Genomic DNA, 22,521 nt, shown 5'->3' with positions numbered 1-22,521 from the left:
CAGGGATCAGTAGTGCTGCAGCTTCTGCCAGGCTGTAGCACAGTGTGCAGTATTCTGCCTAAGGGTCACCAGCTCCTGAATTTTTCTCAGTGTTTTCTTCCGAAGCCTTTCCCGTGTTTGGGTATAGCCGCAAGGCGGGCAGGTTTGGATTCAGAGTTTTTCTTCTCCTAGATGGGTAGCCAACCAAGGCTAACAAGCCCCTCCTGCCTGAAGCTTACTGGTTTAGGCGCCAGTTGCTCGCCTTTGCCCCTTCTCCTGTTAGTGATAACAGTTCCGCCGGGCTTAGTATCTGAACCACACACCAAGGCCAGGAGTTGGACAGGTTGTCAGAGGCTATTTGAGACATGTGCCATTGGAACCATTTTATAGGTAATGGTGGTCTTAGAACCATTACCACTTCTGGCGTTAACAACCTTGCAGAATAAATATATTAGTATTTATTGAAGAATGTATAATTGTCCAGAAGGAAATGTATATTATCAGTTAAAGACTGTATTGTTTTTGTGTATTAGTGAATAAATTCAATGTATTTGATGGCTGTGACAAACAGCTTAAGCCTGACTTGATACTTTCTTTTCCAAAAGACTTACTGGCTGCTGGGGATAGACTGGTGTCTGGTCTTCTGGACTTGGAAAGAAATGAGGAAGCAGAAGAAGTTCAGGCCATGCTGGAGTTTCTGCGGGAAGAGCATGACAGATTACAGGAAGACATCTCTGAGCAGGAACAGCAATTAGATGCAGCCGCCGCGGAGCAACATAATGTTTTGGGTATGAGCTGTAGTTATAATTAGACTTTGACTAACTTAACATGTTTTGATATAATGCCTAATCTTCTTATCATAATTAGTTTCCATGTTTTGTTGGAATTATTCATGATTTGTTGATTTGTTGATTTGAGGCACATCGGCACAATTTAGGCCATGTCGTGCCTGGTTGGAATTATTCACTTTGCTCAATTGTTGGGCTCTACTAAGTTTCATTTAAACAATTTTTTTTGTTTCTTGTCATTTAATGTTATACAATTAATGGCCTTTTATATACTACAAACTTAATTTATATATTATATAGAAAAGAAATATTTTAATTTTTATTATGACAACAAAAATGAAAACTCATAAACTGTACTTAGACTAAAAACTAGTAAATACTTTATGATCCAAAATCATAAAATGCATTTGTTTAATGATATTTATCCTTTTCTTCATAAACATAATAAACAGCACATGTAAAAATACTTAAAATGAAAATCTGAGGCATTTTATGTCACTACCATCAGAAAATGTATGATAAATAATTAGCAGAAAACTTAAGAACCCCATGTATGATAAATAATCAGTAGAAAACTTCAGCACCCCATACATGATAAATAATTAGTAGAAAACTTAAACCCCACCCCCCACTTTAAATACATCATACTCTGTCAAAACATGTTGAAAGGGAAAGAATCTGGATGTTAACTAAAGGAAACTATTCAAGATCATTTACTTAAAAACATTAAGGGAAGAAAAACCCCCACAACAAATGAGTTTAAATGCATCGACAATCATCAAAATGAGGAGTTCAAATCAACAAAGAGTTAATTAGAAATTTAAATTGTTGCTTAAAAGTTTGATAATTTTATAGACATTTTTTTCATCAGGTATTCTGAAGTAACTATTTCATAAATCTACTTTGTCATTTTTTATTAGGTCCTTGGTCAACATCCCAATTGTAATTATATAAATCTGTTTAGTTGTTCTACAGTTAGTGTAGCTGTTTAAGTCCTACTTAAAGTTATACAACCCTGTTAGACAAAAATCATATTGTCATTCATTAGCCATTGTAATCAATAATAGAAGGTTTTTTTTAGCACTTTAATTTCTTATTGTAGGATTCCAAATTTTATGTTAGACATGTACTAGTCTAAATGGTATAATTTGAATTTTGTACGCAGGTCGACTTGAAGGCATTGAGATGAGCTTGAGAGAATGTGAGGAACAAGTTGCTAGTCAAAGGGACATAAGTCTAGATAAGGAAAAGTTATCTCAACAAATACAGGGAGCAGAGACTACTTAATGCCAAAATTGCTAGTAATCGAAGTCTGTTGGAAAGGTTAATATTAATTCTCTAGTCTTTATTTGATGAGAACACTAACCTATAAGTGACTTGCTTATGTATAATATACATACGATTTGAGATACTTTGTACCCTTAAATGAATACTCAATAGTAAATTCAGCGTGTAACTGAACAGATTTTTTTACAAAATGTACAAAAGAATTCTTTATAAGTCATTGAATTTTTAAAAAATGGTTAATGGGGGAATAAATTACAATATTAGGAGAAAAAAAACACTAAATGCTAACTTCAAAAGATCTGGAGTGTAGTCTTATGTTTAATCAAACACCTTTCTCTGAAAAGACAAGAAAATCCAAATTTCATCATTACTTGTTTGTTTGTTTTGTAAAATGTTTTACATGCTTCAGAGTTGAAGATAGTTTACTCCCTAGTCCAAACCTTCTGCAGGACGACAGGGGATGGGAGCGGGCAGGGTTTGAACCTGGGACCATCGATAAATCCAAACTACAGTCCAGCGCACGACCAGACAACCATTGTTAGTGTATGAGGTTGTAATAGTAGGACAGTACAGTGAGAAAGAAACAAAAATAAATCTGCATTATTCAGAAAATATTATATTACTAACAGGACAAAATATTACTAACAGGACAAAAAAGAATACATGTTTGGATAAAAAAGTTATTTTGAATTTCATATTTCTGCAAAAAGTAAAAGAACTAAATTTGCTTCGTTTTTGGTTACATTTTGGTTTTCTATGAAAATAATCCTGCAGCGTGCACATTTTTAAAAATTTCAAGTGCATTTATATGTGTTTGATTTACCCTGAATTATTTGATTAAAAAGTTGTAAAAATATTCCCTGGTGTAGTTTCATTCATAGATGGAAGTAAAATATTGCCTTTGGTTCTATATAGATTATGTTTAGATGTTGAAGGCAACAATGAAGCAGAACAAAAATTAAAGAATCTTATGGAGCTAGCTGAAGCACTTGAGACTCAGGCAGAGGAAAGGACTCAAGAACTTGATGAACTTTTGACCAACATAGTTGAGTATGAGTCTAAAGCTGTAGAGTTGGACACCTGGCTCTCTGAGTCCATCAAAACTCTGGATGGCTGCCTGGTCGTGTGGTTTGCACGCCGGACTGTCGTTCGGACTTATCGATGGTCCCGGGTTCAAACCCTGCCCGCTCCCATCCCCCGTCGTCCTGCGGGAGGTTTGGACTAGGAAGTAATTATCTTCAACTTCAACTCTGAAGGAACATCCGAAATAAGTAAAACATTTTACAAACTCTCAAGCCAAAAAGTGGAGCTCCTAAACCAACAAAAACAAAGGTAAACATTTATTGTTGCCAGAGACGGCCAGGGAAACCACTACTTAGCAGAGTTGAATTCACTGATTAACATGCTTGACTAGATTGACACATGAACATAATTATCTTCTCTAAGGAAGTAAAACATCTAATTTATAAGCTAAACATTAAAATTATTTCATGCTTGTGGGCTGTTTAAGTAGTATTTAGAAAGCAACTAATTAAACAACTAAAAAATGAAGGTTTTGTCTGAAGACCCAAAAACATATTGAGGTCAGCTTTGTTCAGTTCTACCACCACTCAATATTTCAATATTGTCATTTATTGTTTAGTTTTCATCTAGTTTCTATTTAAAATTTTATTTATTACTGTGATTTCTGGTTTATTTCAAAATTTGAATTTATATTTTATTCTGTGGATTGAATTTAAAATAGATTCCATTTACTCTAAATTAGTCTTCCCATTCAGTCAACACAGCAGGTTTAAACAAATGTTTGTAAAAAAAAAAAGTTAAAAGTTGTTTCACTTCAGTGTATAATTCAATGTATCCAATTGTTGAAAGATAAAAATAATACAAATAGTCAAATTGAGACATGTCTCTGCATTAATGTGGTTCATCTGTTTCTGTGACCTACGGTTAATGAGGGTGTCATGTGGCCAGCACAACTACCAACCATCTTTACTTTTCTCCCAACTATTGTCAGGTACCCATTAGAGCTGGGCGCCCAAAGATCCCGTAATTAAGAATCCCAGTCTTCACCAGGATTCGAACCCAGGACCCCCGGTTCAGAAGCCAAGTGCTTTACCGCTCAGCCACCATGTCTCTTATTCCAGATCATTATTGGCAATTATATTTCTTTCTTTCTAGATGAGGTGTTCAATCAAGATCACTTGTTTGTTTCAGGTAGAAGGTCTGTATGAAGATAAGGCAGAGAAAGATGGAGAGATGGAAACGTTAAGACAGATGTGTGGTCATTTATCTGAAGCTAGTGGGGTCAAGGATAAATATGCATTAAAAGAACTGCTGGCTGATGTAGAGACCAAATGGAATGACCTAACAGAACTTTTAGTCCAGCAGGTCTCATTGGAGGTCAGTCTGTGGTTACTAATGAAGGTTACAAATATTTTGTTATACATTAGAAATTTATTAATTTTATATAATATATTTTATCTTAGATGTTTCACATGAAACACTGCACTCATTCTTAATCTTTGAAATTAAAGACAATTGCCTTTAATTGTATTAGATATGGTTTTACAGCCTTTAAGAACTTTTTCTAATAAAGCATGCTTTTTTGGTGAGGATTAAAGAAAAAAAAGAGGATATTATCTTTTGTAACACTTTAGTTGACAAAAAGGAGAAACTCCTGAGCAGGTTTGATGATATTGTTAGAAAGAACTCATTTTTTAAAGTCATCCTTCAAGGTACAGTGGGGGGGGGGCAAGAAACAATGGTCCTCACAAAAAAAGCTGGCTGGACAACATAAAAGAATAGGCCTGCCTCTCTCTTGATGTCCTGCTTAGAACAGTTGCTGAAAAGTGGAAGGATTAGGTTAACAGAAACCCTGTGATGAAAGTCAAGGGACAGATGATGGTGAGGAACTGTGCAAGCCTTCCTGTGCAACAAACATTTTGTTACGAAACAAGATTTCAAAATATGTTACGAAGAAAAAATAATGGAACTCCCTGTTTTCTCAGATGTAAACTTAGAATGGATGATGCTATGTTATTCAACTGCTTGTCGAATGATTATACTATTACTGTATTCACTATTCTGTATTCATATTTTATAGGCATTGATGTGTAGTCTACCAATTTATAGTTTGACCTTCAGGAACTAGAACCTAGACTTAGATTCAGACTTTAGAAATAGACTTGATATGGGCTGTTTGGTTGTAGATGGCTGCCTGGATGTGTGGTTTGCACTTTGGTGGACTGTATATGTGGGAGGTTTGGGCTAGGAATACTTATCTCCATGTAAAACATTTTTAAAGGGCTAGATAAACATCTAGATATAAGTGAACTCTAGTTGTTTTTTTTTGTATGTAGCTCACAAATGTAAATAATGCATAAATATATATACAGTTAATAAAATCTTAGCAAAAATGAGTTTCACTACTGATATTCCAGTATTTGTACAGTTTTTTTTTCTTTCTCTAAAAAAATACATTTAGGATTTTAAGAACCTAACCGTGTTATTATTAAATCATATTGATTTATATAATTAAGATTTTAAATTAACTTTGCAAAAGTTCAACTTTTGTGTGTGTGTGTGTGTGAAATTGTCATTCATTGTCTAGTCCAATTCTGTTTTAGTCTTGATTCTTAAAGAAAAAGTTTTTATTTAGACTTCAATTAAAATGCAATTTTATTTTTTACTTTTTGTAGGCTTTGTCCGAAATTGATGGCATGTTGAAATATTTAGATAAAGCTGAAAATGAAATCAATACAGCCGAATCTATCAGCATCGATCCTGAGACTTTGAGTATACAGTTGAGAGAACACAAGGTTAGTTAAATAGTCAGTCAAACATGCAAGTCTTACCTTAAGAAGTCACTGTAAACTAGTATTCATCAATATTTAATTTCTTTACAGATATTCAACACTGATTTAAAAGGCAAGCGCAATGCTGTAAAAGACATTATCGACAAGTGCACACATATGCTTAGAGAGACAGCTAATTCCCAATCAGATGAGATCAAGTTTCGTCTAGACACCATTACACAGCAGGCTGACCTAGTTTGTCAGCTGAGTGCTGATAGACTTCACCAGTTAGAGGCTGCTCTACCATTAGCTACTCACTACGGAGAAAACCAAACAGAGGTCTGTGCATGGCTGGATGAGATGGAGGCAGAGCTTGTTGCTCAGGGTGAGCCTGGACTAAATCTGGAGCAAGTGAAAAAACAACATGATAATTTAAAGGTACAAAATTAAGTAGTGATAGGATTAAAAATTTTATTTAACTCTTTATCTCTGTAATTATTTTCCATGTTCTGCAAGAATTGTTCATTTTTTACATTTTTACATTCTATCCTGTTATGATTAAACTTCAATAACATTTTTGTTTGTAATCAGAAGACGTTACTTTTGGTATAGGAGAATGCATGCTCTTTTTATATAACACAAATACACGTTTATAAAACCAAAAATTAATTTAATGGGGTCAAATCAACGATGGTCTCATTAATTAGAAGGGAAAGAAAATGATATAAATTTCTTCCTTCAAAAAATGCTACTTTGTGGATGCAGCATACATATAAGAGTGGAAGTCATTTGGGCGGCATCTTCTAACACTTTCAAGCTTAACTAGTCAAAATAATACAATAATTTCTTATGACACATTATCCAGTTATGGTCTTCAACTTAATCAATTGTAAAGTTAGTTATTTGGGAGCAGAGGTTTATCATGTTTCAGAAGCTGATATATAAGAAATAAGCAAATACTCATTGAACACTTGTTCAATATTATTGCATTAGCTAGTGACAGGGAGTTTATGTTTATATATTTACATATTCTTGTCTCTTTTTAGGCCAATCAGCAAATAATTGAAGATCGCAAGTTATTTATAGATGATCTTAACTCCACTGGCCTTGAACTTATGGATATCTGCGCTGAACAAGATGCAGTGGACATTCAGAATAGGTTACTTGACATTAACAAGAGATATGAGGGTTTGAAGTCAAAGGCTCATACTAAATCAAGGGATTTGACAGATGCAAAACGAAAACTAACCCAAGAGGTTTTTTTTACATTGTTTTTATGTAATATTTGTTTATTATTTGTAAATATCTGTATTTTATTTATTGTTTTCTTTAAAAAAAAAAGAATATTTTATTCTGATCTTCAAACAAACTATTCAAATATATTTATTAGAATTACACACTGTCTATGCCTATGATTTATTCCCAGGCTTATATATTATTTATTTTGGCTTGAACATCTCTTTTTTAAAACTTCCAAATAATGTTCCCCAGTACACATTCTAGCCTGTAAATTGTGAATTTCAGTATCTATTATTCTGAATCAGAACTGTCTGCTCTCTTTCTTTTTTTTTTTCCTTTTCTCTCCATCTCTTTCTATCTTAGACCCCCACCCATATTTTTCCTGTGCATCATATGTTATCTGACATAAGACTTATGATTTGAATTAGAATGATCCATTTTATAACATCCTACCTCCCTCGGCACACACATGCACACATGCTTTTGACCCATGAATTCTAGTATCACTTCTCCTTTCCCCCTCCTGCCCACAACAAAAAAAAAGCTAGTCCTTTGTACAAAATCTGACTTTTCTTGGAATAGCTAATACATTCTCTGTCAAAACCTTGTCTTACCAAGCACCTTAGATGTAAAAGGAATCTGTGTTCAAAATATTCATGTAAATCTGTTTAACCCTTAAAGTGCTGAGCTGTTTTAAAATGAGTGCATACAAAAATGGAAATTATGATTCTGATGTTTAGAGGCTAAACACGCATACATAAGTACTTCAATGATTGATGTATTTGTAATATATAATAGATATTAGATACATTAGATTGCAATCTTTCAATGTTTGGGTGAAGCTTTATTCAACTGGATCTAAAAATGTTTCAGGCTGGAGATACATTAGATCATTTAAAGGATGAGTTGGATGGACTGTCAAACTGTCACCAATGCTGATCACATTCCATCTTCTCCAGAGAAAATATATACTAACATGAACACACACACACACACACATATATATACACATAGACATACATACATATACATATATAAATGACTGATCATTATATATATTTTGAAATAATATGTTAATCTTGTATATCCTTAACAAAAATGATTGCAACTTATTATTCTGCCAAAGTCATATTTTCAATGAAGGAATTGATATGAAATCAGTGCATGGTGGTAAGGTATGCAGTTTGGACTGTCATCATGATGGTCGTGAGTTCAAACACTGGCTGCTACCATCACCTGTTTCTTCTGGTGCTGCCAACTAAAATGATATTCCTTCATTCAATTTCTATAGAACTTTTTTACATGTTCTACTCAGGCTGTGTTAGAAGATCTGGAGCATCAAAAACAAGCTTTAGCTAAAGCTGAAGATGTTGCTAAAAATCCCAAGGCTTATGGTGTTGAGGATCTTACAGATGGTAGGAGTATTTTTTTATTGTATGAAAAAAACAATTTGACCCTCAATGTCAATGCTTACATCTTTTCTAGCATGTTATAATTAATTGTAATTATCTTATAATCACAGCATTATTAAAAAAAAAAAAATTTCATTCATTTTACTAACTTATAGGTCCACATTTAAGGAAATCTGGTTTTGGAATAATGGTTGCATTAAATAAAATTTGTTTTTTTAAGACCTGTGAAATAATTTCTATAATCTCATCTATGCATGTGGTCCTGTTTTGGGCATAGCCCACCAACCAGCTTTTCTCCAAGTTCTGGACAAGTCTCGTCAACTGTCCCCACGTCTTGAACATCTTCCTGACATCTGCATTCAAATCTCTGCTCCATGTTTTTTTGGGGCTCTCCCTGTTTCTTATCTTCTTATCTTATATAATACAGACGTTACAGACGAAGATGATTACGTCCTCTTTCCTTTGGGGTTCCAGGAGAGAGTTTGTCTTGTCAGGTTGGATGCAGTCTTGCAAAGGAGGTGGCCAATGCCAGCATCTCTGAAGGATTTCTTCATGGGCTACTTCTTCTTTGCCATAGTTCCTCATTAGAGTATCTTGTCTGGCCAGCAGACCATAAGAGTCTTCCTGAGGCAGACTGAATTTTTTTCATGGTGCTGACATTGTTTCTCCCACTCAATGCTCTATGGAGCAGACATTTCTAGAAACAGTTTCCAGTATTTTTATTTGTATAGCTGTGGTGTTTAATTTTAAAAAAAACAAAACTTTTTTAACCTATTTACATTGCACAACTCAACATTGGTAGTTTTTTTTTAATCCCCATATTCACACACATTGCAACAATAAAAGCAATGCCAGTGTCAATATGAAATACTATGTCATCACAATCTCTAATTTCCAGATTACATGAGCAAAAATTAACATCACAAAAAATATTGTTTTTAAGCTTCATGTAGGTAAAAAATTATACAATTTATTGTTTTTTTTTAAATCTAACTTTTAATACTTACAAACCATCAGCTTTTGTGTGCAACCTTGGGTTCCATGGCACAATCGTCCGTCATATAATGAATGTCTGATCATGTGTAAATATTGTAATAGTTGGCCTCCTTGAGTCGTAGAGTGACTGTAGTTCATCTCGAACACTTTTTCATGTGGCTGTGGAAGCCTACTTTGAAGAGACACTCCCGTCCACAAATATTGTAATACAAAATATAAAAGTTATGGATTTAATTGTGTAGTATTGTTTCATTTCATCCTTCATAGTTTACATTGAATCACTTATCACCTATAGGTTAAACTGTCACTTTATCTCCTATATGTTAAACTGTCACTTTATCTCATATATGTTAAACTGTCACTTTATCTCATATATGTTAAACTAAGCCACTTTATCACCATTATGTTAAACTGTCCCTTTATCACCTATAAGTTAAACTAAGTCACTTTATCACCTACATGTTAAACTAAGTCCCTTTATCACCTATAAGTTAAACTAAGTCCCTTTATCACCTACATGTTAAACTGTCCCTTTATCACCTATATGTTAAACTAAGTCACATGGTACTGTCTTTACTTTTCACTAGCTGAAGAACTGCGGCACAAATACAAGGAAATATGTGACATGTCTAAAGATATACGGTTGATGGCGGAGGCTCGAGACAAGAATCTGACAACTGCTCTGAAACTGTCTGAGAGATTCTATGACATGTCAGTGGATGTGATGTCGGGACTAAGAGATCTTAAAGACTGTATGTATAACCAGGAACTGCCTGGCCTTGACCCTGAAGCTATTAAGGAACAACAAGCAGAACTAGCTGTAAGTTAAGTATGAAATTTGTTTTAAAATTGGAAATAGATATAATTGGTAAAACTATAAATAATTTTGTATTTATATATGCTAAGCTTTATGTATTTGTTTGTTTTTTTATTTTTATTTCATAAATTTATATGTTTTGAAATATCTCCATTTCTATAAGCTATTAACTTCCAGTTAGCCATGCTCTAACTATCAAATGTTACACTTTTTCATTGTATTAAGAGATTTAATGAATTGTCTTAGATTTTATTAACTCTTCTAATTTAACAGGGATTTAAGAAGGAATTGGAGAAAGCCAGAGAGCTTGTAGGAGAATGTAGACAAATAGGTCACGACCTCTCCAATGTTTGTGGTCAGTCTGGTGCCATTGAAATCCAGAAACAGATGGAGGATCTTAGTCACATGACTGATGAAGTCAATGATAAGATACGTGACCGAGGTGATGAGTTAAGGGGGGCATTCCAACATGCTGATCATTTCAAGAAACTAGTTGATGTAAGTACATTAGTTTGACAGATGTCCTGTGGAATAGATTTAATCATGTTCCTTTCAACATTTTTTTAAAGAATTATGAATAGTTTTGAAGCTCCTGCTACTCCAAATTTGTGTCTGTAATTGTCCGAAATAAAGTTTATAAGTAATCACTTGAGCTTTATCATCATTAGTTTACAAGTTACAATATGTTGATATCCGGTAAACACATTTCACATAGTCTACTTCCAAAAACAAATAGTCACTAAAGACATTAGAAACATGTTAGGACACTGTACAATATTAGCATCCTATCACTTTAAAACTTCTCAGGCTGTAAGTGTATGTTGTATTTTTTTTATTTTACTTTGTTAAGATTTTCCAACAACATTCAAACAGTCAGTTGATTCAGGTATATACAAATTAGCTAGAGATGACAATTTTTTTAAAGGTCTTTTTGTTTTAGTTAACAAATCCAATTTAGTATCTAACTGATTTGTGTTGTCTTCATCTAATTAATGTTTAGTTTAGTCCCAGTTAATTAAGTAATTAAAGTAATATCTAAGATTTACAATTGCCACACCTAAAAAATTTTATATTGACATTTGTGATTGTGGCTTTGAGCAAAATCATTTTCTTGGTTAAAAAAAAAAAGCCTTTGCACCTTTAACTATTATCAGCATTTCCCATGAAATAAACAAAAATATTTGTTTATTCATCCTGTAAATGTAATGTTCTTCAGTTCAAAGTAAGTAAGCTTGTTTATAGCTTTTCTGTAGAACATTTTTTATTTTTTGTATTTTTTAAATTCTCAGCCATAAAAAAATTACAATAACATAGTTTTTCTTTCACTAAATTCGATGACTTTATTTAGTTGTAAAGTTTGTATCTTACTCAAAGCAAACATTCAACAAAAAAAAAAATTTAGGAAAACTAAATACTGGAGTTTGCATATCTCTAATATTGAAGTTTGTATGCTTACTCAAAGCAAACATTCAACAAAAAAAAATACTTAGGAAAACTAAATACTGGAGTTTGCATATCTCTAATATTGAAGTTTGTATGCTTACTCAAAGCAAACATTCAACAAAAAAAAATACTTAGGAAAACTAAATACTGGAGTTTGCATATCTCTAATATTGTGGGTATTTTCAGAGTACTTTTAGATTTCATATTTCATTCTGCGAAACATTGTCCTATCTGATTACTTATTTAAATATAGAAATGTACATAAATAAAATGTCTGTTGTGGAATATATCATCACATCAACATCATCTGTCCCTTGATTACATCGTAGAGATGCAGTGACATATCACATATCTAAATCCCTCCACTTTTCCCTGTCAGCAGCTGTTCTTGGCATGAATGATTTTTAATAGTGATCATTGTCTTACAATATGACAGAACCAGTTCAGCTTTCATCTTTTCACAGTATTGAGGAGTTTTTCTTTTCTGCCAGCCAAAGTGTTGACTTGTAAAAGTGCAAACTCGTTTGTCTTCTTTTCCTGGTATCTGATATGCAGCATTTTTCTGTAGCATTTACTCTCAAAGGCTTGAATTCTTATTTCATCTTCAGCATCCAACTTTCACAACCTTATAAGTACACAAAGACCACTATCTAAGAATACAGTTCTAATTTTACTTGGAAACTGATGTTACTGTTCCAGATTTTCAACAGTTACCTTATATAAATAAAGGATGCCAAGCTTATTTGGGTTTTTATCTCTATTTTTTTTAAACTTCTAACTCTTAATATGTTTGACCCTAGGTATTAAAAAAAATCAACTTCTTCTAATGTTTGGCCATTCAACTGCTTACAACACCTTATGCTTTCTCCACCACAATCTAGTAAGTTTGCTTTTTTTCTGCACTGATTTCCTTGCCAACTGCTCTAGCTGCAGCATCCAGTTTTGAAGTAAGATCTTGTAACTGCTCTGCATTTTTTCCATTGAGGTCTATATCATCTGCAAACATAAGATAAGAAATAGGCCGCCTGTTTATGGTCAAGCTAAGAGTGAATCCATCATAATATGCTTCAGAAATATGTTTAAAAGAGCTGCACTCCTATGGATGTCTTAAAACTTTCTCCAATTGAGGTATTTTCATTTTGGTGTAAGACTTTATTTGCATTTTGGTATAAAACTTCAATAATGTTTTTATCTATGTTGAACTCATCACTTGCCACATGTTGTGTATCAGTTTCTTTGAGTGTTGAAGGCATTTTTCATATAACAGTCTGATGTTAAATTTTGTTCAACAGTGCCTCTTCTTATCTTCTTATCTTAAGTCTGTTGAAAATTATTCTTAGTTTTATCTTGTTCGGATGACTGATCAGACTTAGTGCTCTATAATTTTATAATTGTCTCAATTTCCTTTCTAGGGCAGTGGAATAATTAAAGATTTGGTCCATTCTTTCTACCATGTTTCTTCATCCCATATTTTCCATATTTTCATATGTGAGCCATTGTGTTCTGATAGTATGTTATCATTCCAGATGACTAGCCACCTTTAACTCTACTTCTGACTCTGATATTGGAGCTTCACCAAGGTCTCTGTATTCCCTGTTTGCTTTGTTAATTAGACTATAGTTAGAAATTTATCTTAAAGTTATACAGATCTTAGCAGTGTTCTGTCCACCTTCTCAGCACATCTGCTTCTTCAGTCATTAGAGTTCCATTGTTGTTTTTAATTACTGTGGTTCTAGCTTGTCTTGTGTAAGTTATAGCTTTTAATTTTTTTTTTTTTTTTTTTTTTTTGCTTTCGCCAATTTTCAATCAACTATCAATTAAAGTGCACTGACACCTGATCCATTTTTTTTATCTAATTGTACTAAATCAACTGTAACAAATGCATCTAGTAATTGACTGAATCTAGACAAGTTTTTTTTTTTCTCCAATTGTTTCTTTTCCTAAAATTTTTTTTTCTTTTTATTTCTGAAATTTTTTTTTTGTTTTCTTATTTTTTGTTTTTCTTAATTTTTTTTTCACTTTTTTTTGTTCTTCATCAAAGAATTCCTAAGTATTGATACAAAACAATGAGAAAAAAATAAAAGGAAAATGTAACAAAAGATATTACAAATTTATGTTTAACAATGTGAGAAACATTTTTTTATTTTAAGATGTTTTTACAAAATAAAATAATTCAAAACCTCTTTCCAGTCTATCAATAGCTGGCTTCCACAAGCAGAACACCAGTTGGCGTTGATGAAACAACCATCACCTGACCCAAATACATTACAGAGACAAATTGAAGAACTCAAGGTAAATTTAAGACAGCTTGTTGTAATAGTCATCAAAAATGGTCTGTTGTATTAAAAATTACCTTTAAAACAACCTTTGCTTAAAAACAATGTCCATAAATATTTTAATGTTTTTTAAATTTTAATTGTTAGGTCCAAAATCTTTTAGTTACTCTGTTTATTTTTATCAGATGTCAATTGAATAAGAGAACAAACACTGAAATGGGATGTTAAGCTTAAGAGATTCTTTAAGCATCATTGAAATCAAATTCCTTTATTTACCTGGGAAAAGAAATTACAGTTGGAGCCCAAAAAAGGTAGTACATGCATTCTTCCTGCATCTGTTCAAATCAGTATCCTACAGTAGAGCACTTGACAACCAGTCCATGCTTCCTGCATCTGTTCAAATCAGTATCCTACAGTAGAGCACTTGACAACCAGTGCATGCTTCCTGCATCTGTTTAAATCAGTATCCTACAGTAGAGCACTTGACAACCAGTGCATGCTTCCTGCATCTGTTTAAATCAGTATCCTACAGTAGAGCACTTGACAACCAGTGCATGCTTCCTGCATCTGTTCAAATCAGTATCCTACAGTAGAGCACTTGACAACCAGTGCATGCTTCCTGCATCTGTTTAAATCAGTATCCTACAGTAGAGCACTTGACAACCAGTGCATGCTTCCTGCATCTGTTTAAATCAGTATCCTACAGTAGAGCACTTGACAACCAGTGCATGCTTCCTGCATCTGTTTAAATCAGTATCCTACAGTAGAGCACTTGACAACCAGTGCATGCTTCCTGCATCTGTTCAAATCAGTATCCTACAGTAGAGCACTTGACAACCAGTGCATGCTTCCTGCATCTGTTTAAATCAGTATCCTACAGTAGAGCACTTGACAACCAGTGCATGCTTCCTGCATCTGTTTAAATCAGTATCCTACAGTAGAGCACTTGACAACCAGTGCATGCTTCCTGCATCTGTTCAAATCAGTATCCTACAGTAGAGCACTTGACAACCAGTGCATGCTTCCTGCATCTGTTTAAATCAGTATCCTACAGTAGAGCACTTGACAACCAGTGCATGCTTCCTGCATCTGTTTAAATCAGTATCCTACAGTAGAGCACTTGACAACCAGTGCATGCTTCCTGCATCTGTTTAAATCAGTATCCTACAGTAGAGCACTTGACAACCAGTGCATGCTTCCTGCATCTGTTCAAATCAGTATCCTACAGTAGAGCACTTGACAACCAGTGCATGCTTATTGAATCTGTTCAAATCAATATCCTACAGTAGAGCACTTGATAACCAGTGCATGCTTCCTGCATCTGTTTAAATCAGTATCCTACAGTAGAGCACTTGACAACCAGTGCATGCTTCCTGCATCTGTTCAAATCAGTATCCTACAGTAGAGCACTTGACAACCAGTGAATGCTTCCTGCATCTGTTTAAATCAGTATCCTACAGTAGAGCACTTGACAACCAGTGCATGCTTATTGAATCTGTTCAAATCAATATCCTACAGTAGAGCACTTGACAACCAGTGCATGCTTCCTGCATCTGTTTAAATCAGTATCCTACAGTAGAGCATTTGACAACCAGTGCATGCTTATTGAATCTGTTCAAATCAATATCCTACTGTAGAGCACTTGACAACCAGTCCATGCTTACTGAATCTGTTCAAATCAGTATCCTACAGTAGAGCACTTGATAACCAGTGCATGCTTCCTGCATCTGTTCAAATCAGTATCCTACAGTAGAGCACTTGACAACCAGTGCATGCTTCCTGCATCTGTTCAAATCAGTATCCTACAGTAGAGCACTTGACAACCAGTGCATGCTTCCTGAATCTGTTCAATCAGAATCCTACAGTAGAGCACTTGATAACCAGTCCATGCTTACTGAATCTGTTCAAATCAGTATCCTACAGTAGAGCACTTGACAACCAGTGCATTCTTCCTGAATCTTTTCAAATCAGTATCCTACAGTAGAGCATTTGACAACCATTGCATGCTTTATTGAGTTTGTTCAAATCAGTATCCTGCAATGATGTGGAGTACTTGAGTCCAGTAAATGCATGGTCCAAATCAGTATTTTACAGTGATGTGGGGCACATGACATTCAGTGCATTCTTACTGAATCTGATCAAATCAATATCCTTTAGTAGAGCACTTGACATCCTGTGTATGTTTACTGAATCTGTTCAAATGAATATCCTTCAGTCATGCAGAGCAGAGCTCTTGACATCCAAAATAAGCGTGTTGTTCAGTATTGATGCACTGATGTGGAGCACAAGACGTCCGGTATATGCATATTTGGTTCCAGTAAGTATCCTACAGTGATGCAGAATACTTGACATCCAGTGTATGCAAGCTTGATAAATTTGTTTAAATCTATATCCTACAGTGATGCCCAGCACTTGACATCCAGTGAATGCATGCTTGGTTCAAATCAGTATCCTATAGTGATAATGGAGCATTTGACATCCAGTATATGTATACATGCTTGGCTCAAATCAGTATCCTACAGTGATAGTGGAGCACTTGACATCCAGTATATGCATGCTTATTATAACTGTTGAAATTAACGACATTAAGTGATTTGTAGCTTTTGACACTTTTCTTAACTTTGTAAAAGTCACCCTCTGATGTCCTGCTTAGTTATGTCACACTTGTTTGATTTTTTTTTCTATAATTACTTATCAGAGCTTCATATTTTATGGAAAGATTAATAGTGTTTTATTTTTTGTTGGTGTGTAAATATAATATTTGATAGTGTTTAACATATCTCCTATTTAGTTCTACATCTTAGTGCCAGTGGGTAGATTCTGTCTGCTGGTAACATGCACATGGTCTGTGTTTTCTTAAAAAGCTTGTTTCATGATCTCAAAATTGTATCAAGAGAAAAAAAATGGAATAATTAAATGTATTTTCTTCTCGACAAAAATTAGTAACTGAGTCTACTAATAAGCTCATTTTTATTTTGGAATGGATTTTAATATTTGAGTCAAAATAAATAAGCAAAGGTTTAAATATAATAAAGTGATGGTATGGGGATTTATTTACTGTCCATGTTGCATTGAAATGTTGGTCTGAAATTAAGTGATGGTTTGAAGATACCAATTAATGTAGCAATGAATTAACAAATCATAAGGTATTATCTCTGTGGCATTTTACGTCTTGAGAGACGATCTTTTCCCTTTGCAACTTCTTGTGTGACTAAATCCTTGATACACAGCTGCGATTGCAGGTTGGGCATATATAATCACCAGTCGCCGTTGCATTTTCACCCTTCTTTCTGCTTCTGTTGTGTATGACATCTGCAATCCGTGACCCTTCCTTTATGCTCTCTCTCCATGTGGATCTATCCAGTGCCACCTCTTCCCAGTTGCCAGTGTCGATTTTGAAGAGCTTCATGTTGCGTTTGCATATATCAGTATAACGTAAAAGTGGGCAACCAGCGGCCTTCTATTAGATCGCCATACAGGATGTCCTGTGGAAGTCCACCTACTGGCATTCTACGAATGTGGCCAAGCCAGCCAAGGCGTCTGCTGCTGATAACAGAGCGGATGTCCTGGCACCCTGCTCTTTGTAGCACTTCCTCATTGGTAATCTTATCTTGCCACCTTATTTTAAAGATCCGCCTTAGGCATCGGAGGTGGAAGACATTCAGCTTTTTTTCCTGCCATGAGTAGGTTGACCATGTTTCACTTCCGTACAGCAAGGTGCTCAACACACAGATGTCATTAAAGGCTTCTTTTGATGGGTTGTATCTGTGAACAATATGGGCGCGGCGGCTGAATGGTTAAGCGGCTTGGCTTCCAAATCTGGGGTCCTGGGTTCGAATCCCGGTAATGACTGGGATTTGAGTTCGGGACTATTAGGGCACCCCTGAGTACACCCTCTAATGAATACCTGACTTCAGTTGGGGACAGTAAAGGAGCTTGGTCTTTGTGCTGGCCACATGACACCCTGCTCGTTAACCGTTGGCCAAAGAAACTGATGACTTATAACATCATCTTCCCTATAGAGCGTATGATCTAAAAGGGGAACTTTACTTTATCTCTGAACAATATTCATAGAAAAATATCATCTGAGTCACAGATAAGACTAGAAGAATGTTGACGTCCTCCAACTCTTTGCTGTTAGTACTTGAAATGAAATGGGCTTCAAATACTAAAACATTTCGACCACTTTTTTATGCCCATGAAATTCGTCATGTTACTGAGAAACAATGACATCAATAGTACCGTAAAATGCGTTGAATTTGAAAGTCTTCTTTTTTTGAGTATTCTCTTCTTGGTCATTAGTAGTAGGCTCATCAAACAGCTTCTTAACTTTCCGCAATCGTGTAGAGCAGCGGTTCTCAACCTTTTAAGCTCGGCGACCCCTTTTTACAATCCCACTCTGCCGCGACCCCCCCCCCCCCCGACACACACATACAGCAATAGAAGAGTAGGCAATAACAATCCATAGTTTCAATGGTGTTAAGCGATCCCTGGCAAATGGTCAATCGACCCCCAAGGGGGTCGAGACCCACAGGTTGAGAACCGCTGGTGTAGAGGGAAAAAACTGCATCAACAATTAAAAGTTCTGCTACTTTAGCAGCCCCTTTTATCTTACACTCAAAAAGTCATTCTCTAATTATTTATTTCATTATAGATCTTCTACAGTTGTCTATCTGCTTTATGTAGATCTTGCTGCTAACTTTCCAACATTTTTAACATATCGTTAATTGCGCTTACAATTGTGCACTGGACAATAAGCAGAACATTATATACAAATGTCTCTTATGGCCCTCTAAGTGCAAAAGTTTGTTTTTTAATAAACACAGCAGAAAGAAGTCAGTTTAGATCTCAGAATTTGGTAGAGTGTCAATACAAAATACCTATAATTAACTATGTTATAGTTATAGAAAAAAGAAACAAATTGAGCTTTCAGAAAATTGAATAATTAGCAAGTATGTCACAATTTTGATTCCTGACCATCAGGACTATCCCTATAGACTAAAATGTTATTGTCAACCCTCTTCCCATTTCCATTTTCTCTTTCTCTACAACACATAAATATTTTCTTAACCAAACTCTTCCCCTGCCCCAACCAGGGCCGGTGTGAGGCCATTGCAACCTATGCCTCAGCAGTGGGCCCTGCACTTTCTTAGGCCCCGCGCTAATTCTAGATCATAATCTTATATCTTATATATTACAGACGTTACTTTAAAAAGAAGATGATTACGTCCAACGCGTCATGCATTTACTCATGCATATTTAACCAATAATCATAATTTTCCCTTATTATTCTTATCCCCACACAGACTGGGCCCCGCTAAATCCGTTTCGCATAGGGCCCTGCCCCCGCCCCATTCCTTGAATACTATTCATGGTTTTATAAAATATACAGAAGAAGAAACAGAGTGGAATGATCAAGCAACTATTGTTACCTCAAATGCACGATCAGGGCTAGCCACCGCTACAATTAACCTGGTTGAGAGTAAATTCTTACAATGAAGTAATCTCAAATGCACGGTCAGAGCTAGCCACCACTACAATTAACCTGGTTGAGAGCAGTTTCTTACAATGAAGTAATTTAAGTCGCTAGTACGCTGACTTTAGCTTAAAAACACTGACTAATGTTTTAAAACGAATATAACGTTTTGGGTAGAAAGTTAAGAACATTTTGAGGAAGCTTTGTAGATTCCACTTTTTAATCGGTTCTTACAAAAGAGTTTTTTTTTTTCACTTTGATATTGTTGTAAACCTGGTGGTGACACAGATGGGGGTAGTGCTGTGTGTGTTCTTAGCCTACCCAAATCGCCCCAGTCCAGCGCAGGACGAGCGGTCAACTGTGACCAGTGACAGTAGGCTACACGCCAGTTCGGCAACTACCTGTGTGTAAATATTACGCACGCAAGTCTCGGCGATTGTGATCATTCTGAGTGGTCAAGAACGTTCCATCCGATTCTAGAAGGCCAGTAGAGACACTATATAAGAGCGAGTGTGTCAGAATCACGTGACTTCACGTTACCTCGCACTGTGACCAGACGAGGCGAAGTTAGAAACAGACGGTGTGTGAAGTCAGGTGGAGCAAGGCTAGGTTTTGGACAGTTATTGTAATGTTGTTGCCAACTGTACAGTATTTGTAATGTATTTGAAATTAAACTGGCTGATACTTTGGAGCCCTGAGTTGTGAGGTTCTTTAAGTTCGTTGTGTCGTGTGGTGCAGTTTGAAGAGAGCCTGGATAGTAGGAGAGAGACGTAACAATATCATCTCCTAAATCTCATGTGGCCCCTTTTTGTCATCCGTCATGGGCTCAAGTGAAATAAACCCCGTTGAGCTAGTGTTGCTACGTCACAGACTGTGTCCCCTGATTATCGTGGTCCCGGGTTCATTGAACCCCTTTGTGCCACTGATACCATGCTCAAATAGCACTAGGAAAGATGGAGCATTTGTATATATATGTATCTCAGCATATGGAATAAGAAATGTACCTTTATATCTGTGTCTTTCTGAGTATTTATACAGGTTTTGTTTTCTATTTGTAGATTTATAGCTCGTATTTGGCAAATACAGACAAGGAAAACCTCCCCTAATTAACGTTATCTAATTAACACCTAATTAACATTACCTTATAAACATCACCTAATTAACGCCACCTAAATAACATCACCTAAATTAACGTCATCTGATTTACATCAACTAAATAGGCGCTCTCGTTATATAGTTTTAGTTAGGGGAGACGACTCCAGAACATGAGACTGAAAGGTTGTGTAATTGTAGTGAATTAGATCATGTTAAGAAATATTCTTACTAAAGTCTACTCCATGTATTTGGTTTCATATTAACTTGATTTTGTCTATATTAAAATTAAAGTTCTATCTAGTTTTGTTCACAAAATGAAGTTATTCAAGTTATTTGAAGTTTTATTTGTTTAGATACATTACGCCTATAGCGGTTTAGTTGTCTGCCAGCTGATTGGTGCTAGAAGTCAACAACAGGCAACAACACACACTATCATCAAATCATGTATAATTTGTACAGTACACACATGCACACACATACGCAGTACAATAATTGTTTTTTTTTATCATACATGTCCATCTCAGATCTGTGGATGACGTCCAAGGCAACCTAAAAGCAGTGGACATTGATACTGACCACTGGGAAGACTTAGTCCTAGACAGCACTTCTTGGAGAGAGATGGTGACCAAGAAAGCGATGTACAGGGAACATAAGAACATGGGTCTCAGCTCTGAAAGAAAAGCGTGCCAAACGAGAAATGGCTGGCTCCTCTACCACCAGAACGAATGTCACCTTAACCTGCGATATATGTGGACTGGAGACGAAAATATTAACACTATCCAGTGAACCACTAGTTGTGAACCAATAGTCTGTGAACCACTAGTCGTGAACCACTATCCAGTGAACCACTAGTCTGTGAACCACTAGTCTGTGAACCACTAGTCATGAACCACTAGTCGTGAACCACTAGTCGTGAACCACTAGTCGTGAACCACTAGTCTGTGAACCACTAGTCGTGAACCACTAGTCTGCGAACCACTAGTGAACCACTAGTCTGCGAACCACTAGTCGTGAACCACTAGTCTGTGAACCACTAGTCTGTGAACCACTAGTGAACCACTAGTCTGCAAACCACTAGTCGTGAACCACTAGTCTGTGAACCACTAGTCTGTGAACCACTAGTCTGTGAACCACTAGTCTGTGAACCACTAGTCGTGAACCACTAGCCGTGAACCACTAGTCTGCGAACCACTTGTCTGTGAACCACTAGTGAACCACTAGTCTGCGAACCACTAGTCTGCGAACCACTAACCTGTGAACCACTAGTCGTGAACCACTAGTCTGTGAACCACTAGTCTGTGAACCACTATCCAGTGAACCACTAGTCGTGAACCACTAGTCTGTGAACCACTAGTCTGTGAACCACTATCCAGTGAACCACTAGTCGTGAACCACTAGTCTGTGAACCACTAGTCTGTGAACCACTAGTCTGTGAACCACTAGTATGTGAACCACAAGTCTGTGAACCACTAGTCTGTGAACCAGTTAAAAAATAAAGAATGAATTGTTTAAGGCTGAGAATGGGTGTGTGAGAAAAAAAAGTGTACAATTATCTAAGAGGACAAAACCCTACATATTGATCCATATCTATGAATACTGAAGGCTCAGCTTTCCTTGTTGGTATCAAGCAAAATAATTAATTAGCATTAATTAATTTATTAATTGTTTTTTATTATTGATTCATGCTTTGTCTATGCCAATGAATAATTGTGCCAAGTTTTAACTTGATCCGAGAATGGGTGTGTAGGAGAAATAACGTGTACAATCTTTTTACGTGACGGACAGACAGACAAGAATGAGTTGATATACGCTTGGTAACTAGAGATAATTTGACCTGAATTCGTTCCACGAAAATTGAATATAAATAATCATAGACATTAACTCTAGAAACATAAAAGAATGGACGGGCCATCTATTGA

At 35.5% G+C, this 22,521-nt stretch overlaps 2 protein-coding genes across 7 annotated transcripts; both read left to right on the top strand.

Moving 5' to 3' along the window:
- Positions 1-3,345: 3,345 nt before the first annotated feature.
- LOC106074495 (dystonin-like) lies at positions 3,346-8,026 on the top strand. Its single transcript, XM_056013583.1, has 6 exons — positions 3,346-3,386; positions 4,269-4,454; positions 5,753-5,872; positions 5,960-6,286; positions 6,895-7,104; positions 7,961-8,026. Exons 2-6 carry the CDS (start codon positions 4,311-4,313, stop codon positions 8,024-8,026), a joined length of 867 nt encoding a protein of 288 aa, XP_055869558.1. The 5' UTR covers positions 3,346-3,386; positions 4,269-4,310.
- Positions 8,027-8,362: 336 nt separating this feature from the next.
- LOC129923363 (microtubule-actin cross-linking factor 1, isoforms 6/7-like) lies at positions 8,363-21,478 on the top strand. 6 transcript variants are annotated; one of them, XR_008775323.1, is made up of 7 exons: positions 8,363-8,502; positions 10,083-10,315; positions 10,586-10,810; positions 11,163-11,198; positions 13,946-14,047; positions 14,217-16,348; positions 21,127-21,478. XR_008775323.1 is itself a non-coding variant. In XM_056013903.1 (6 exons), exons 2-6 carry the CDS (start codon positions 10,121-10,123, stop codon positions 21,136-21,138), a joined length of 570 nt encoding a protein of 189 aa, XP_055869878.1. In that variant the 5' UTR covers positions 8,363-8,502; positions 10,083-10,120; the 3' UTR covers positions 21,139-21,468. The 6 variants fall into 6 exon arrangements, 4 of the variants coding, with proteins under 4 accessions (XP_055869878.1, XP_055869877.1, XP_055869880.1 ...); XR_008775324.1 differs by having other exon boundaries at positions 14,217-14,342; positions 21,127-21,470; XM_056013903.1 differs by lacking the exon at positions 14,217-16,348 and having other exon boundaries at positions 21,127-21,468.
- The last annotated feature ends 1,043 nt before the right edge of the window (positions 21,479-22,521 follow it).

Source organism: Biomphalaria glabrata, chromosome 16 (assembly GCF_947242115.1).
Source record: "Biomphalaria glabrata chromosome 16, xgBioGlab47.1, whole genome shotgun sequence".
Classification (NCBI taxonomy): Eukaryota; Metazoa; Mollusca; class Gastropoda; family Planorbidae; genus Biomphalaria; species Biomphalaria glabrata.
Note: the sequence above shows the minus strand (reverse complement) of the source record. Positions and strands in the feature narration are given on the sequence as shown.

Excerpts from the sequence above, each read along its gene's own strand:
- LOC106074495 (XM_056013583.1), top strand. The coding sequence starts at position 4,311 with ATGGAAACGTTAAGACAGATGTGTGGTCATTTATCTGAAGCTAGTGGG. Across the intron at positions 5,873-5,959 it reads TACAGTTGAGAGAACACAAG|ATATTCAACACTGATTTAAA; the intron begins GTTAGTTAAATA and ends ATTTCTTTACAG. Across the intron at positions 7,105-7,960 it reads AACGAAAACTAACCCAAGAG|GCTGGAGATACATTAGATCA; the intron begins GTTTTTTTTACA and ends AAAATGTTTCAG.
- LOC129923363 (XM_056013902.1), top strand. The coding sequence starts at position 10,121 with ATGTCTAAAGATATACGGTTGATGGCGGAGGCTCGAGACAAGAATCTG. Across the intron at positions 10,811-11,162 it reads ATTTCAAGAAACTAGTTGAT|ATTTTCCAACAACATTCAAA; the intron begins GTAAGTACATTA and ends TACTTTGTTAAG. Across the intron at positions 11,199-13,945 it reads CAAACAGTCAGTTGATTCAG|TCTATCAATAGCTGGCTTCC; the intron begins GTATATACAAAT and ends ACCTCTTTCCAG.